Genomic DNA, 18,254 nt, shown 5'->3' with positions numbered 1-18,254 from the left:
AATGTATCTGCACCCAACAACCTCGTCATGGACGTGCAGCATAAGTTATTGTTTAATCATCCACAGGAGTCGACAGAACTTTATCTTCAAGTGGTCTACGTGCGGTAGAAAAGAGAGCTTTTGATCAAAAATAACGCCCAGATCTGTATGTTGTTGGACGGCAGAAATCGCGGATCCTCTTAAAATGGGTTGTACTATTGTTGGGCTCCGTTTGAGAGAGAAAGTCAATGTTTTGACTTCTCAGGATTGATTTGAAGTCCGAAACCGGAGAGGAAGGCCTCAAGGTTCCGAATTTTCTGAAGGATTAAGGTACTGATGTATTCAGCAGTGTCTCCAGGGCTGATGGGAGTAAACAGTTTTAAGTCATCGGCAAAGGTGATGATATCAGTTCGGGCTGTCACGAATGGCATGAGAACAGCTGAGAACAAGATTCCGGACAGAACCCCGCCTTGTGGGACTCCAGCTGTAATAGTCCTGGTGTAGTGCAGATTGCCATCGCGAACAATAATGCTCCTGTTCTCCAGCATTGTCTGAATAAACCAGAGCACGTCTCCACCAAAGAAGTAATACTGACGTAGTAGCCTTGCCAATATTTGGCATGACCATTCGTCCCACGTTCTCACGTATGGGCTATACCAGCTGACGACCACTACGGCATCATCTCCTAACCAAGGTTCATCGGCATAAAAGACTCGCCTGATGCAAAGAGTATGCAAGTTGGACGTTAGAAGACTGGAAGAAGGTGTGCTGGTCGGATGAGTCACGTTATTTACTCCACACCGTGGATGGTCGTGTACGGATTTGGCGTAAACAGCATGAGGCTCTTCATCCATCATGCATGGTATCAAAAGTGCAGGCCAGTGGGAGCGGTTGTATGGTGTGGGGCATGTTTCACTGGCAGGAACGTGGGCCCCCCTGGTGCATTTGGAACAACGTATCAGTGGTCTCCACTATCGTCAACTGCTTACTGACTGTGTACACCCCGCTATGTTACACTTTTTCCCGAATGGCGATGGTGTCTTCCAAGATGACAATGCGCCGAGTCATCGGGCACTTGTGCAGAAATGGTTTGAGGAACACAATTCTGACTTCCAGCATATCGAACCTGCATACCTGCATTTCTTACCGCATTACACACAGCTTGGTTGGCCATACCTCCCGAACGTTTCTGACCTCTTGAATCAATGCCACGTCGGATATCTGCTGTATTGAGGGCAAATGGAGGACCTACGAAGTATTAGGTAGGTGGTCATAATTCAGTGATTACTTGGTATATATATATATAAGAATGGTTGTGAATTAAAGACTAGCTAGGATACTTCAACTCCTACCCAAATAGGAAGAAATGGAAGAACGTCAACTTGCACTGAGCAAGAATAAGGTTTTTGATTCACAATTAAGTTCAATATTTATTGAAGAGAGAGATATTTTTTTATATGTTCAGATATCCCTCGTAATGTAACGGCATTGTACATAGAAAACAGGGAAGATACGAATGCTAGGTGTACAATGCAAAAGTCTTATTTGCTGTCTCCAATGCTTTTAAAATCTCGTCTGTACAAGAGGTTTTTCACTGTGCGATATTGACATTTTACCATCAAGTGAAGGTGGCAGGAAGCTCTTGCAGTGGGTCTGAATTTGGCCATTGAGCTTGCTGTATATATTTGAAACCGGATAGATTGAATAGGCCAGGTGATTTTCAAATCTGACTCTTCTAACTTGCAAATCGAATTTCTGCAGAGCCCAAATATATATTTAAAAACAGATATTATTAACAACAAATGAAATATAGTAATATATGTGAAAATTAAGGAAATTCAATTATAAACTCACTGGTGCCATGGAACGCATTTTGCAAACATTGTTCCAGACATTTTCTTATCTTGGACATTTAGTTTGTATTAAAATATTGTTAATGTATTTTAAAAAGCATGATCGCCAACTTCATCCTTAGTTTTTTGACCCTCGTATTAAAAAAAAAAAATCAAATATAACTATGGCAGTGGTCGAAATGGAAATATTAACAAACGGAACGTTCGTAAAGAAAATATCTAATTTTGAATAATGAAGTACATGGAATTGTGTTGCAGTATGTGTGGCCTATTCAGTTCTGAATGAAGGTCGTAAGAGCCATCTCTTTAAAAATTTCACAACCCCATAAAGCTCTGAAGGAATTGAATTCAAGAATCTATGGAGCAGATATTCGAAGTTGGGAAAGTTAATGTGGTGAGGATACTATTGAAGAGATGCAGAAGAACGCCAGTGATGAAGGCAACGAAAACTCCAGGATACGAGTATGCAGAGGATCTGATATATACTCGTATGCTGTAGGTGGAATAATGTTGATAACAAAAGTAAGCTGGTTTCTGGATATCTTGATTATTGAGAGTGAATCTGGCTGGCAGGAAGTGAGTGGAATCATTCAGGAGACATCAGCAGAAGGGGAAAATCTGGTAATGTACACTATCTAATCCTGCAGGTCAGTCTAGTTGTGGGAAGTTATTGTGCTTTTTGCGGAATGGCACCTTCCTAACGTACACGGTTTTACTGATGTATTTCTGATGAATTGCAAGAGACTTGAGACTCTTAAAGTGAGGCTGTGCTTTTGAGAAAGCACTTCAGTCTTCCAGGTCTGGGGAATATTTTCACTGTGCATGTTAATTCTTACCTCCACACCAATAGGGTTTAGTGCCCATTTTGTTTGCATTGTAGTTTAGGCACATCAACAACTTAGGCCACATTACACCGTATATAATATGTCTGTAAATTGCGGGTGTTCTGTGGTCGATCTGCTGTTTGCTGGAAGAAAAACCATAGTTTCCGGGAGAAAAACATGTTACCCTCGCCTGAGGACCGATTAACTTAGCCACGCTGTGAAAAAGACCCATAAAAATTCTTTGGGTCATTGACGGTATTTGCACTCAGGTTTTTTTCACCGGAAGTAGGGACAACGGTAATTAAACCAACTGTGCGACCCATGAGTTGTTGTTGTACAGTTTTACTAGCGTCAGCGATTAAGGCCATATTGCTCCTGATTGTCTGTAAATTACATGTGTTTTGAGGTCGATTTTCGGTGTTCTGGACGAAAAACACGAGAAGTAGAGAAAAACCATGATGCTTTCGCCTGAGACCCTCTAACTCTAGGGGCTCACATCTTGTGAGTATGGGCTTGGCATACCCAGCGTCTTGAGCTGGATATAATCATTTTTCTGTTTCTTGGTGATTCCCTTCTATTTCTCTCTCTCTCAGGGTAGCTGAGAATTTTTTTTTTTTTTTTTTTGGTTGGTGCAACAAAAGCCTCAGGCTTCCTTGCACTACATGGCTAATGATAATAATAATACTAAAAACTCAGTCATGTTGTGCAAAACAAAAAACATAAAAATTTATCTCGTCATCGACGGGATTCGAACTCGGGCCTTTTTCCACCAGTGTGGGGTGGACGGCGATCCTACCAACTGTGCTTCCCACAAGGACACTCACGAGCACTTCGCATTTTGCTTGTTATTGCGAATATTGATTTAAGTTAATTTTCCTTTGCTAGCGGTCTGCGGAGGTAGCACAGAGATATTGTTACCATCCTCCCCACACTGGGTGGGAAAAGGCCCAGGTTCGATGATGCGAGGAATTTTAATGAGCTGTTTTCACTTTGTGACTGAGTTAGTCGGGCGCAGATTATTACTATTATTATTATTATTATTAGCCATATAATGCAAGGAAGCCTGAGGCTTATACTGCACCAGCCAAAAAAAAAAAAAATTCTAAATTACCCTGTGAGAGAGAGAGAGAGAGAGAGAGAGAGAGAGAGAGAGAGAGAGAGAGAGAGAGAGAATGAAAGTTAGATGTAGAAGGGAAGGGAATCACCAAGAAAGAGAAGAATGATGATATCCAGCTCAGGACTCTGGGTGTGCCAAACCCATACTCACCAGATAAAGAGCCCCTGGGACAGCAAGGTTTTTTTTTTTATTTTTTCCCAGAAACTGGAAATTTTTCGTCCAGCAAAAAAACAAATCGACCAGAGAACGCACACAATTTTACAGACATAATTCATATATGGGCATGTATAAGAAATTGTGGGTGGTCCTAATTAGCATTAGCATTAGCATTAGCATTAGTAGAGGCATTTGATGCAAGAAAGCAAGCTTATGCAGCATCAGCCAAAAAAAAAAAAAAAAAAAAAAAGTAACATAAATAAATAAAAATAACCACTTCCACTTCACCCCTCTGTTCGTTCGAAATACCTGTCCAGCTGAGCCTTAAACTTATTTAGGCTATCAACTTCCACGACAAGGAATGGAAGTCTGTTCCACCCACCAACCACCCGCTGGCTAAAGGCAAATTTCCGCACATCTATCCTACATCTGTCTTTCCTCAATTTGAATTTATGCCCTCTCAGGTGATTTTTCTGAGCTAGAGGAAGAATCCCATCAGCATTGAGCATGCTCAAACCATTCAAGGCTTTGTACACCTCTATCAGATCACCCCGCTGGTGCCTAGTTTCCAGACACTGTAATTTGCAAAACTTAAGCCTTTCTTCGTAAGAGAACCCCTTTGTCCCATTCACCAATCTAGTTGCCCTTCTCTGTACTCGTTCCAGCAGCTCTGCATCCTTCCTGAAATGAGGCCTCCAGGCCTGTATACAGTACTCTAGGTGTGGCCTGACCATTGCCTTATACAAGGGAATAATCACCTCCTTATCCCTGCTAGAAAAATTCCTATATATCATTGACAATACACCATGAGCTACTCTTGCAGCTCGTCTGCACTGCTCAGAGAACTTCATATCTGCCTGCACCACCACCCCCAGGTCCCTTTCATTCTCTACCACTGTCAGTGTAGTACCACAGAGTTGATACGTTGCTCTGGGGTTGCTGTTTCCCATATGTAGTACTTTACATTTGTCAATGTTAAACTTCATTTGCCACCTCGAAGCCCATCTGCTCAACCTTTCCAAATCCTGTTGCAGCAGCATAGTGTCAGTAGTGTCCTTGACAACCCTGCCAACCTTCGTATCGTCTGCAAACTTGGACATTCAGCCTGATATACCATCATCAATATCATTTATAAATACAGAAAACAATAAAGGCCCCAATACTGAACCCTGAGGGACTCCACTAATAACATTAGTCCACGATGAGCAGTGTCCATTGATTACCACTCTCTGTCTTCTCCCCCTCAACCACCCCTTTATCCATAGCAGCAACTTGCCTCCAATGCCACACTGCTCCAATTTGTGCAGCAGTCTTCCATGTGCAACAGTATCAAAAGCCTTTCTAAGATCCAAGTATATAATATCAAAGTTATTCCCTGCATCCAGTTCTTTTGTGACTGCATCATAGTATCCAATCAAATTGGTCAGGCAAGACTTCCCCTTAACAAAACCATGCTGTGTCCTAGCTATAACTGAAGTCTTGTCTAGATGATCCTGCAGTGCTTCTTTCACCAGTGCCTCCATTAATTTTCCGGGAACAGAAGTTAAACTCACAGGTCTATAATTACTTGTGTCAGCCTTTGATCCCCCTTTGTGAATTGGGGTCACATTTGCACATCTCCAGTCAATGGGTACCTCCCCTGAGTCCAAGGAAGCTCTCATAATTATGGCTAAGGGTTTGCTTGCCTCCTTTGCTGCCTCCTTTAATATAACTGGATAGATCCCATCCACCCCAGGTGCCTTTCTTGTGTTTATCTTCAACAATTTCTCCTCCACTTTGCTCTCAGTTATTACAAGATTCTCTAGCTTACTGCTAGAGTTGAATACACCTCTGGCATTCCCCTCGCTGAATAACTCCTCATGTGTGAATGTCGATGCAAAATATTCATTTAGTTTGTTAGCTACCCGAGCAGGATCATCAACAGTTGACCCATCGATATCAAGTGGACCAATCTGATTCATCCCCTTCCTTCTAGAGTTTACATAAGTAAAGAACTCTTTGCTGTTTTTCTTCACATCCCTTGCCAAGGATCTCTCGTAATCTGCCTTCGCCTGCCTAACCTCCTTTGTAACTTGGTTACAGATCAACTTGTATCTATCATAGGCATCCGTGTCACGTGTTAATTTGTATGTATCCCATGCATTTTTCTTCTCTGCCATATGCCTCATTAGTTCATCTGACAACCATTTAGGCCTAAACCTTGAACAATATTTCTTAGTTGGTATGTAAAGCCTAGTAGCTTCCACGATAAGTTCTTTGAATGCTTCCCATTTTGAATTTGCTGTTGGCAATATCATCAGTTGATCCCACTGTATAGAATTTAAATACTGTCTCAGTCCATTGTAGTCGCCTTTACGAAAGCAATACCCCTTCCCTTTACCCCTAATGGTAGTTACCTCTTTGAGTAACTCCCACTTCAGCACACTGTGATCACTGCCACCAAGTGGTTCATTTATCTGCAGATTCTTAATGCATGAAGAATCACTACTGATAATCAAATCAAGAGTATTACTCCCTCTAGTTGCCTCCCGAACATGCTGATGTAGAAAACAATCATCCAATAAATCCACAAAAGCCTTGCTACTGTGTGAGTGACCAGCCCCCAAATTCCAGTCAATATCTGGGAAATTAAAATCCCCCATTATAAGACTCTCTGATTTACTGGCCCACTCTATTTCTCCGAACAGTTTCTTATTATACTCATCAGAGTCATTAGGCCTATAGCACACTCCTACTCTCAATTTTGATCTCCCAATGCTTATGTCACACCAAACTGACTCGACACTGCACTGTCCAGCGATGTCGACTGGCTTCACTTCCTTGGATTTTATGTGTTTTTTAACTAATAGCATAACCCCTCCTCCCTTCCTATCCTGTCTATCCTTTCTGTAGACATTGTACTCCCCAAATTCCAGTTCTGCATTTCTTATATCTGTGTGACACCACGTCTCTGAATTCCCCACAATATCTGCCTTTGATGTTTTGAGCAATACCTCAAATTCATCAAATTTATTTACTAAACTCCTAGCGTTGGTGTACACACAAGTATACATGCACCTGTTCTTTTTCTTAGCTACCCTAACACAACCCATGTGTTTACTTGTACCCCAATGATTCCCAGCAGTCTCTGAAATATCCTGCATCTTATTTTCCAGGCTGCGGCTCATTCCAATAGAAGCAGTGCAAGAATCACTTTCACCTCTGCCAGTGGCTACTGTTAATCTATTAGTCCTTGTATCCCCCCAATCTAGCAGTTTTCCGACCCACCTAACATTGCCTCGATAGCATCAGCAAACATTCTTGCACCCTTTCTATTTAAGTGTATCCCATCCCTGTAGAAGCAGTCTCTCCTGTTAACAAGTACAGACCAGGCTGAAAAAAATTCTACCCCTTGAGCCCTGCACAATCTTTCCAGGGCCGAATTGATTGACAGGGCTCTCATCATATACTCCCTCCTATCGTGTCTGGGCAGAATTGCAGACACTTTCAATTTCAACCCTAATTCACGGCTTTTTTTCATCAGTGACCTGTACTTGTCAAGTAATTCCGCCGGTCTCCTACTCTTAATGTCATTAGTGCCAACGTGTACAACTATATCACCTTTTGTGCCCTTAAAAGATGATATCCGCTCTACAACGTCATCAACTTTTGCCCCTGGCAGACATACCCTGGTCCTATTCCACCTATCCTTTTTACAAAGCATGTTTCCCGTTTCCCTGACAATAGAGTCACCAACAACTACTAGTTCCTTTGGGACCAGCGCATTCTGCCTTGGGGGTTGCCGCTGTGTTCCGCGATGACCAAGTGCAAGCTCTGGCATTGGTGTGGGCAGCTGAGAGCTTGATGGGCCCCTCACTTGTAATCCTTCGAGGGCATCCACCCTATCCTTCAAGCTCTCATATAGGCCCATAACAACGCTGAGTTGTCGCCTTATCTCCTTACACTCCTTGCATCGCACACACACAAAGACATCCTCCATGGCAGTATCATGTCCCATACTTGACTGCTCCGCAAACATCAAGCAAATAGTGCATCTTACAAGGCTGTGATTCAGAGGACAACTGCCCCCCTCAGTTCTCCCCTGGGCCATAGCATTCCCATTAGCTTGAGCCATCAGCATTCCCATTAGCATTCCCATTAATAAAATAATTTGAATTTGAAATTTCTTTGTTAGTATATGTGTGAGTAATACAGTGGGTATCGTCACTGTCCTCCCAACAGCTGGTGGAAAAGGTCCGAGTTAGAATCCTGTCGATGACGCGAGGAACTTTTAATGTTGTTTTTAACTCCGTGGCTGAGTTAGTTGGTCTCATGCGTAGATAGCTAGGTTTTTCCCCCAGTAACTAGGTTTTTTTTGTTTTTTGTCCAGCAAAACAGGTAAATCGACCATAGAAAACACGCAATTCATGAACACCATACACTTGGGCAGATCAAAGTATATTCCGGGTGGCCCAAGTTAGTGTGAATTTTTTTTTTCTTTATTAGTGGTTTCTTTTATCTCTTCTTATTTCACACGTAGAATATTATTATTCAGCTGTGCTTAACTCCTAACACCATTGTTGTGAAGGGAAATACGATAGCAACATATTTTCAACTTAATTATCTATTATAATAAATAAATAAGTTGATATGTAGGAATTAGGGCTAAAAAGCCTTAATAAGGACTAATAGGACAATAAGCATATTTAGTGTCTCTCTGTCGCTCCCTTTTCTTTTTTTTTTTTTTAAGAGATCCTCGCAGTTCGTGTTGTAGGGGGATGGTTCGAATCCAGTTAGCAACGCGAAGAACTTTTACGGATTTTTTTTTTTAAACCAGACTTGGGCGGAGCGTGGTTTATTCTCCCAGAAACTGGGGTGTTTTCGTGTAGCAAAACAACAAGAAAATATACGCAGTTTACAGACATAATATTTGCTATTATTGCACGGATAATAATAATTATTTTGTAGCGCTTCTTGTTTTATTTTATTTCTGTCAATAGTTCAAGCGTTGAAACTGGAACAAAATAAGATGTATTTTTTTTATTATATGTTGACATTTTACGACATACATATGTTATAATTAAAAATACCGGAAGTGAAGCAATCATATGATGATAGTAACTTCTACTTCCTCTCAAGATGCCACGGTTGTCAGTGTGTGCATACATGTGTTTACAGTTTGTGAACGGATTGAACAGAATGTGTGAAAAACTGTTATTTCACTTCTTGAGGTTTGAATTGTGTAATCAATGAGAACCAGTGGGAAAAATCAATACCACTCGTCTCCTGCTTCTTTATTTAATTTAAAGCTTGAATATGGATATTACGCAGATATTTAAATCTTGTATGAAAACTGTGAAAACTAGAAACAAAGCTCTAGGTCTTGAAGGAGAGAAATTCACCATTATTTCAAAATGTAATAAGCAAAAATCGGAATTTGTTGTAAAAGCTAGAGCTTTAGTAAGTTATGTTTACTTACTTCTATTTTATATTTTAATATTAATAAAACTTTACTTAGTTTTAAGTTGCATAAAGCAGGAGGGTCATTACAGAATTATTACGAAATCGTCACCAAAGTTAAAAATAATGCTTAATAAGTATGTTGCTATGGAAACAGATCTTTCCAAATAGTTAAAAATTAAACCATACCACAGTGAGCTTAATTGATAGTAACTTTGAAGCTGTTATTGAGAAATTGATGGAGTTGACAATTGAAATGATGAAGACTGAAAATACTTGCAGTTTAATGATGATAATCATTAGACTGCTTTATATTGTTATAACGGCATTATTACATTTGATTTTTAAGTGATTTAGTAGTAAAGTAACTTCGATTTAATGGACTTAGGAAATAAATGACAACGCCTGATACCATGACATAACTGCCTCAATCTGACGATGTTTACCATCAGACTAAATAATTTCATGGTGAAGTAGAATGCCAAGGAAGCCAGGATTTATCTCACTATTACCTGCTATGAACTTGCTGAGCATGTCAAGCATCAGTAGGAAGTCATCTGAACCCCTAACCAAGAGTCAAGATCTCTTCACACTCTGTATAAGCTTTAGTCAGCATTTCCACTGTCGCTATACTACACAGAAAACTTTTAAGCTCTTATTCTCTACACAATACATGCAGTGAAATACAGAATTGCAACATTTGGAAAAGGTGCCTCAGAGAGCAACAAAGTTTTTTATATACACTGGTGTTCAAAGAAAGTGCATCACCCCTTAAAATTGTAATTGTCGTCCGAATAATGTAAGTATATGGCAATATTTCTTACAGATTGCATCAGATAAGATTGACACACATAGGTGATGACATAATATTGCACCAGCTGTTACTTTCAGCTATATAAGCATGCTCTGCAAGGGTTGCAGTCATTCCTTGCTTGTGTCAGGATGGAGAGTTATGTGCAGTTGACACCATGAAGAAAGAGTGCTATTGTTGCTTTACACAAGGAAGGATGTTCTTCCCATCATATTGTTTCTAGAGTGTCTTGTAATCAGTCGACAGTGAATAGATTTCTTTCCAAACTCAAGAATACTGGTTCTGCTGATAGGAAAAAAAGAACCGGACACAAATGAGTTTCTGCGCCAAAACAGGACTGCGTTTTGAAGCGCTTATGCCTTAAAAACTGTAAAACTTCTTTGTCTGAGCTGAAAAGAGAATGGGAAGAACATACAGGAGTGGTAGCAAGTGCAGTAACAGTCAGAAGTCACCTCTTTAAAAATGGACTTGTAGCCCGTCGTCCTAAGAAGAAGCCCCTCCTCACACAAAAAATGAAAAAGGCCTGATTAATTTAAATATGATTTAGAGATATCTATCTCTAAATCATATTTAAATATAACTTCATATTGAAAACTGTCCCAGTATTTTACTTTCTGTTTGTAAAATGGGGAACTTCAAACAATTTTGTTTTTCACATTCTCACCTGCACAAATTAACAATTACATCCATGTGAAAAGTTTTTATGACTGCGATATATACCGATTAGGCAAATGTTTCTAATTCATTGGCGCGTGCGTGCGCGCGCACACACACACACACACACACACACACACACACATATTCAGTGATCACCGAATTATGATCGCCTACCTAATACTGTGTTAGGCCACTGTTCGCAAAGATAACAGCTGCAATTCGCCTAGGCATTGACACCACAAGATGTCTGAAGATGCATGTAGGGATCTGCAGCCATGCTACTTGCAAAGCTTTTCACAGAGTTGGAATAGATGATGATTGTGTGTCCATACACCTCACTTCCCATTCCAAAATATCCCATAGGTGTTCAGTTGAATTGAGGCCAGGTGAATTTGGAGGCCAAACAACATGAGTGATATCTTCACTGCGTTCCTTGAACCACTCATGCACAGTGTAGGCCTGATGACATGGTGTATTAACATCTTGGAATATCCTGTTTCTGTCTGGGAAAAAATGTGACATGGCAGGGTGCACCTGGCCTTCTGAGAGCTGTGGGTAGATCTCACCAGAGAAAAGTTGGTCCATACGTACCAGTGGTCCTAGTTCTTACCAGCAGAACATGCCTCCATATTAAGCAACCACCTCTACCTGCTTGGATAGTGGGCACCATTCATGATGGATCTATGGACTCCTGTTGCTTGCACCACTTATGAAAGCACCTGTTGGTGTGTTGCATCAGGTATTTGGACTCATCTGACCAGCACACTTGTTTCTGGTCCTCCAGTGTCCAACAAGCTTGTTATTGACACCCCAGCATTCACCATCGATGATGATCAGTGGTGAGGAGAGGGTGTATTTTGGGTTGTCCACTGTGGAACCCTATATGTCTGAGTATGCAGTGCATTGTCATTTGGGATATTGTTCTTGCATTCTCTATATTGTATTGCAGTGTTGTCAATTGTAGCACGGTGGCCTGCTGTTCAGCCCATAGAGTGAACTACACCTGTCACTCACCACGTATGCCGACCTTGTGTAATCCTTGACATTTCTGCCAGTGGGAGGTGGTTTGATCTGTTTGACACCATTCTTTTCATATCTTAATCACAGTGGGTAGTGAGCAGCTGACAAGTTGGACCATTTCTGATATGGAAGTACCTGACACACAAGCTTCTACAATCGTGCCATTTTGAAACTCTGCGATATCTTTACTACTTCCCATATCTGCTACTTTATCACTTTGACTTGAATGACTAGATGCAAATAATCAATGGCAAACCAGCTTTACTTTAAAAAATAAAGATTGTGATACCAGCTTCCTAAAAAATTGTACATCTAAACTAAACTGAATAAGAACAGCACAGAAACTGTGCTGTTCCAGCAGCTTCTTTGCATTTCTCAGAGAATTTCATGTTGAGCTGTACAGTTACCCCTAGATGTTTTTCATACTCCACTACCTTGTGTTTGATATCACCCAAGTTGTATATAATTCTGGGATTAGTGCTACCCAAATGCAGTACCTTGTATTTATCACCGTTGAACCTTAATTGCCATTTTCCAGCCCATCTGCTGAGTTTATCTGGATCATCTTGAAGTAGCATACCCTGATTACTATCATTAATCATTGCGTGCACTTTGTATCATCAGTAAACTTAGACATAAAACTGGAAATGCCTACATCAGTATCATTAATAAATATTAAAAACAGTAAGGGGGGGCCCCCAATACTGATCTCTGTGGAATTCTGCTCATGTTAGTTTGTGAAGAGCAGTAGTTGTTTACAACCAGTCTTTGTTTCCTACCATTTAACCACCCCTTTATCTATTATAGCTTGCTCGTAATGCCACGTTGCTCCAATTCATATACCAGTCATATGTGTAGCACAGTATCAAAGGCTTTACTGAAACATAAGTATATAATGTCAAAATTATTCTTGGCATCCAGTTCCTTTGTAACAGTCTCATAGTAGCTAATTAGATTGGTTAGGCATGATCTACCTTTAACAAATCCATGCTGTGATTGCCTTATGGTTCCACTCCTATCAAGATTATCTTGTATTACTTTTTTAACTTTTGATTTTAATTATTTTCCCTGGTGTGCAACGTAAAGGTTTGTAGTTAGCCACCTCACCTTTTGAACAGGAGATATATTGGCACATCTTCTACCTGCAGGTATACTTCTGACATAAGGATGCTTTCATTACGATGGCTAAAGTTTAACTACTGCTTTTGCAGATTCTTTTAATCCAAGGAAATTTGTTCACTTTTAGTTACAACAATATTTCTTTCAACTTACTGTCTGTTATTATGAAATCACTTAACTTCGAATCAGTATTAGATACTGTTACAAAAGAATTGTACAGGATAATCAACAGTTATAACATTGATATCCAGTGGACCAATGTGATTTATTCCTTTCCTTTTATTGTTAATATACATAAAGAATTGCTTGCTGCTTTTCTTTGCATTCTTACCCAAAGACTTTGCCTGCCTAACTACCTGAGTAACTTGATTACACAGTAGTTTTCACTTGTTGTATGGCATTTATCTCCTGACAATTTATAATCATAACTTGCATTTTTATTTTTTGTCACTAAATTCATATGACATCCAGTTTGGTCTAAATCTTGAACAGTATCCATGGTTGATATAAAATGCTTACTGGCCTCTATGATTACTTCTCTGAAACTTTCCATTTAAGAAAATATATTGATTTCAGTCAAAATCTCAGAGAAATAAAATGAAATCATATATTTAACTTGAGCATGAGGCTGGAAGGGGGGGGGGTGTAAGGTTTTTGTGACATGTCTAGCAGGATCATGTGCTCTTTTGGAATGTTGCACGCTATTGCTCAAATTTTCATTATATATAATCCTGTATAATCCAAGCCTTCAGTCAGTGGGCACATTATAAGTGGGAATAGTTGCCCTTACTATTCACTGAATGAATCTATTTGATGGATACTGGATATAACTAAAAATCTGCCCTCATTTTGATCAATACAATGAAATTAAGAATGGTAGAACTTTTTTACGCAAATTTTTTTATTAAAAATTTGAGAAATCTTTGGTGGAAAGGGTAAACTTATTCCTATGTGTCTCTGGGTTTGTCTTGAATAATAACTTAAACACCAAATATAGTGAAGTAATGCATGCCAAAATATCCATTTATTACAACAGTTGGAAAAGAATGGAAGTAAAAATGTTTGCAGAGAGCTTTCTACTTGGGATCATAACTTTTAATGTTGACTGATTTTTATATTTGAGTTTATACTGAAATGATAGATAAATGATCATATTCGTTGAGTATACTGCATATAATCATTTACATAGTTTTTCAAAATCAGCTATATTATGTTTGTGACTCCATAATGTAATCACAAACATAATATAACTGATTTTTTTGAAAATTAATTTGGATGAATTAATGAAAATTGATTATTTTCATTATAATGGAATTAAACATAAAATTCTCTGAACAGTGCAGAGAGGTTCTCAAGACTGTATTGTGGTTTATGATGTAGTAATTTTGCTATGGATAAAGAGGTAATTATGTCATTTTTATTTATGTGTGAGTGTATGTGTTTTTTTTTTCTTTTTAATGGCGCTTTGCCATATAAGTATTATTGTGCATACAAATCTGGTAATGAAGTTAGCCCAACTAGGTTATCCTAATTCAGCATGGCCTATACATATTAATTTTAAGAAGTATATTACTATATGATCATGAATTTTTCATTACACTTTACTGATGAATTTTCATTACCTTCAGCTAAAATTATGTTTAAGTCAGTACTAATTTTAAATAACAATACATTTACATATATTATAATATTATAATATAGAACATTCCATCACGTGGTCGTCAATCCCCTACTTCTTCGGGGGCTTTGAGTGGATCGACAGCCCATCTGATGTAATGTCTCATACCTACCCGTTTCTGTTGTCCCTATACCAGTTTTGCCTTTTTGCTATATTAATTTAACTTTCAAATTAAAATTTAAAAATTTAAAATGTAAATTTGAAAGTTAAATTAATATAGCAAAAAGGCAAAACTGGTATAGGGACAACAGAAACGGATAGGTATGAGACATTACATCAGATGGGCTGTCAATCCACTCAAAGCCCCCGAAGAAGTAGGGGATTGACGGCCACGTGATGGAATGTTCTATATTATAATATTATAATATATGTAAATGTATTGTTATTTAAAATTAGTATTGACTTAAACATAATTTTAGCTGAAGGTAATGAAAATTCATCAATAAAGTGTAATGAAAAATTCATTATCATATAGTAATATTCTTCTTAAAATTAATATGTATCGGCCATGCTGAATTAAGAAACCTAGTTGGGCTAACTTCATTACCAGATTTGTATGCACAATAATACTTATGTCAAAGCGCCATTAAAAAGAAAAAAAAACACATACACTCACATATATATACAGGCACGTATAATGTCCAATTGGCATAATTACAATGGCATTAACGTTGCACATAAGTATTCTTTAAACTATAAGCTAAAATCTAACCTATTATGCATACTAATAATAATACTTATATATATATAAATGATGCATGGTCAGTCAGGTGTAGTCCCCTGATGAAATACCTGATCATGTATCAAGTTTTACTTGCTGTCATCAGATTTAATTGCATATTTTCTCTATTTCCCCTTTTTGAATTATAGCCAAATTTACCCACCCTTATCTTATGCTAGCGACGATAATTTTATTTTTCATTCTTATTTAATCATTTTTACAGGTCACTCCTTTTTAATCGCCTTTATGATACCACCTGCATTTTCCTCTTGGCTTTTGGCATTCTGTGTAATTTACACATCCATCTTTACATTTAACTGTTATATTTCTCACACACACACACACACACACACACACACACATGCATGCAATTATACTGCAATCAGCATGGATTTGTTAAGGGGTGGTCTTGTCTAATCAATCTGATAGGATACTATAATGCAATGACCAAGGAACTGGATGCAAAACATAATTTGGACATCATATACTTGGATTTCAAAAAGGCTTTTGATACTATTGCACATAAAAGACTACTGTACAAACTGGAGCAATGTGACATTAAGGACAAGTTACTGCTATGCATGGCGTTCCTATGGTATGTGGTGTCTGGGTGCCAATCGAAATTTGGTGCCCCCTTTTTAAATTGTCTTCATATGTGAATGTAAGTTGCAGGTTTTCAGGTGTTCCCCTTGGTTAGTGCCCAGGTGCAGTGCACCCTGGGGATGGCCCACCCCTGCTGCTATGGATAAAGAGTTGGTTAAGTGGAAGAAGACTGAGTGGTTATCAATGGACACTTCTCTTCGTGAACTAATGCTATTAGTGGAGTTCTCCAGGGTTCACTTCTGGGTCCATTTTTGTTTTCAATATTTATCAGTGATATTGATGAAGGTATATCAGGCCTAATGTGTAAATTTGCAGGTGATGCAAAGGTTGACAGGGTGGTCAACAACAGTCATCAGGCTGAGTTACTGCAGCAAGATCTAGGAAAATTAGGTTAATGGGCTGAGAAATGGCAGTTGAAGTTTAACATTGACAAATGCAAGGTACTGCACATGGTAGCAGTAACTCCAGAGTAATTATCAACTGTGTGGTCCTACACTCAGAGTAGTGGAGAATGAAAAAGATATGGGGATAATTGTGCAGTCAGATGTGAAATTCTCAGGGCATTGCAGATATGCTGCCAGGACAGCTGAAAACCTTTGCTAGCATGGATAAGAAAGAGATTTTCAACAATATTCAAAATGCAGCCTTGGTTAGGCTGCATTTTGAATATTGTTTACAGGTCTGGAGGGCAGCCAGATTGGTGAAGGGAACAAAAGGGTGCTCATACCTAGAATGGCTTCAGTTCTGCAAATTGAAGCATCCCGAGACTAGACACTTGTGGGGAGATCTGATTGAGATGTTTAAAGACTTGAATGGGTTGAGTAAGCTGAATGTTAATGTTATTCTTCCACTTGCTGAGCCTACACACATGAAGGGGCATAAATTCAAGTTGAGGAAGATTGGTTGCAGGATAGATGTATTGAAGTTTGCCTTCAGCCGATGCATGGTTGATTGTTGGAATAGGATTCCATCTGTTGTTGTGGAACTGGATGGGTTGAATAAATTCAAGCAAGAACTAGACAAATTCTTGAAGGGTGTCGAACTGTTTTTTTTTTTTTTTTTTGGCTGAGGCTATATATACAGCTTTTTCAATTAAAAGATACCTGAGTCTGTTTTGCTTATTTGTAGGTTTAGGCTTATTTATTACCTGTACTTTTTTTTTTTTTTTTTTTCAATATTTGTGAAATTTTTCAATTTAATTTTAAAATAGGACTAAGAATTACTGTTCAGATTTAATGATTTATAAATTAAATTTTTGCTGAATGAACTGCTTTTTTTTCTCAGTGAAAGAGTGGCTTTTCCTATCCATGGTTTAGTCTGAAAACATCATTGGTTTACTTGATTGTCATCTGTACAAACTGAAAACATCATTGGTCTTCTTGATTGTCTGGAGACTAGGCACCTATGAGGTGATCTGATTGAGGTGTATAAGGTTTTGAATGGGTTGAGCAGGCTCAACTCTGATGGGATTCTTCCTCTTGTTCAGATTACGAACCTGAGGGGGCATAAATTAAAATTGAGGAAAGACAGTTGTAGAATAGATGTGCAGAAATTTGCTTTTAGGCAGCAGTTAGTTGATTGCTGGAACAAACTTCTATTTGTCATTGTGGAAGTTGATGGCTTAAATTAATTCAAGGAGGAACTGGACAAACTTTTAGAAGGAATGGATGTGTGAAATGTATTTATTATTTATTTTTTTTGACTGGTGCTACATAAGCTTGCTTTCTTGCATCACATGCCTCTACTACTGAAATAAATGTAAACTGATTTCATTTTGAGGAGAAAAAAAGCAGTTATAACAATTGTAGCATGAGGAGATATGACCTGATACAACTGTACTCATACAGACAGGAATTTGGCCTACACATGTAAATGTACATTCTGAAGAGCAAACATCACATCCAACAATTTTTTTGTTCCCCCCCAAAAAATTGGTTTTCATTTGTTTAATAAGCACCTATGATTTTTATACTAAACTGAGTATAGGGAGCTCTTTTAGGCTACACCTTGAGTGAGTATTGTATACATTTTGGAGTACCCATTTCCGGAAGGATGTGGATTGCTAGAAAGGTGCATCAGAGAGCAATAGTTATTGATGTTTAGAAGTATTCCTGTAGAGAGAAATTACAGTGTTATCAACTGCAAAGTCTTAAGACCAGTCTTTTGAATGGGGATTTGAACAAAGTATTGAAGGCTTTGTGAGGCTTGAATTAATTAAATGATGGAAATGTCTTTTTTCTTTCATAGGCAGCAGAAAATAGAAAACATGTACTTAAA

The 18,254-nt window shown here is 38.6% G+C and overlaps 1 protein-coding gene across 1 annotated transcript in view; it reads left to right on the top strand.

Annotated features, from left to right (window-relative positions):
- The first annotated feature begins 9,059 nt into the window (after positions 1-9,059).
- The window catches only part of Syx18 (syntaxin 18), a 131,299-nt gene continuing 122,104 nt past the window's right edge, over positions 9,060-18,254 (top strand). Inside the window, exon 1 of the mRNA XM_090368710.1 lies at positions 9,060-9,368. Coding sequence (XP_090224836.1) covers positions 9,225-9,368 — 144 coding nt within the window. The 5' untranslated portion in view covers positions 9,060-9,224. The remainder of the gene's footprint in view (positions 9,369-18,254) is intronic.

Source organism: Mastigoproctus giganteus, chromosome 2 (genome assembly GCF_048544385.1).
Source record: "Mastigoproctus giganteus isolate SK-2022 chromosome 2, ASM4854438v1, whole genome shotgun sequence".
NCBI lineage: Eukaryota > Metazoa > Arthropoda > Arachnida > Uropygi > Thelyphonidae > Mastigoproctus > Mastigoproctus giganteus.
Note: the sequence above shows the minus strand (reverse complement) of the source record. Positions and strands in the feature narration are given on the sequence as shown.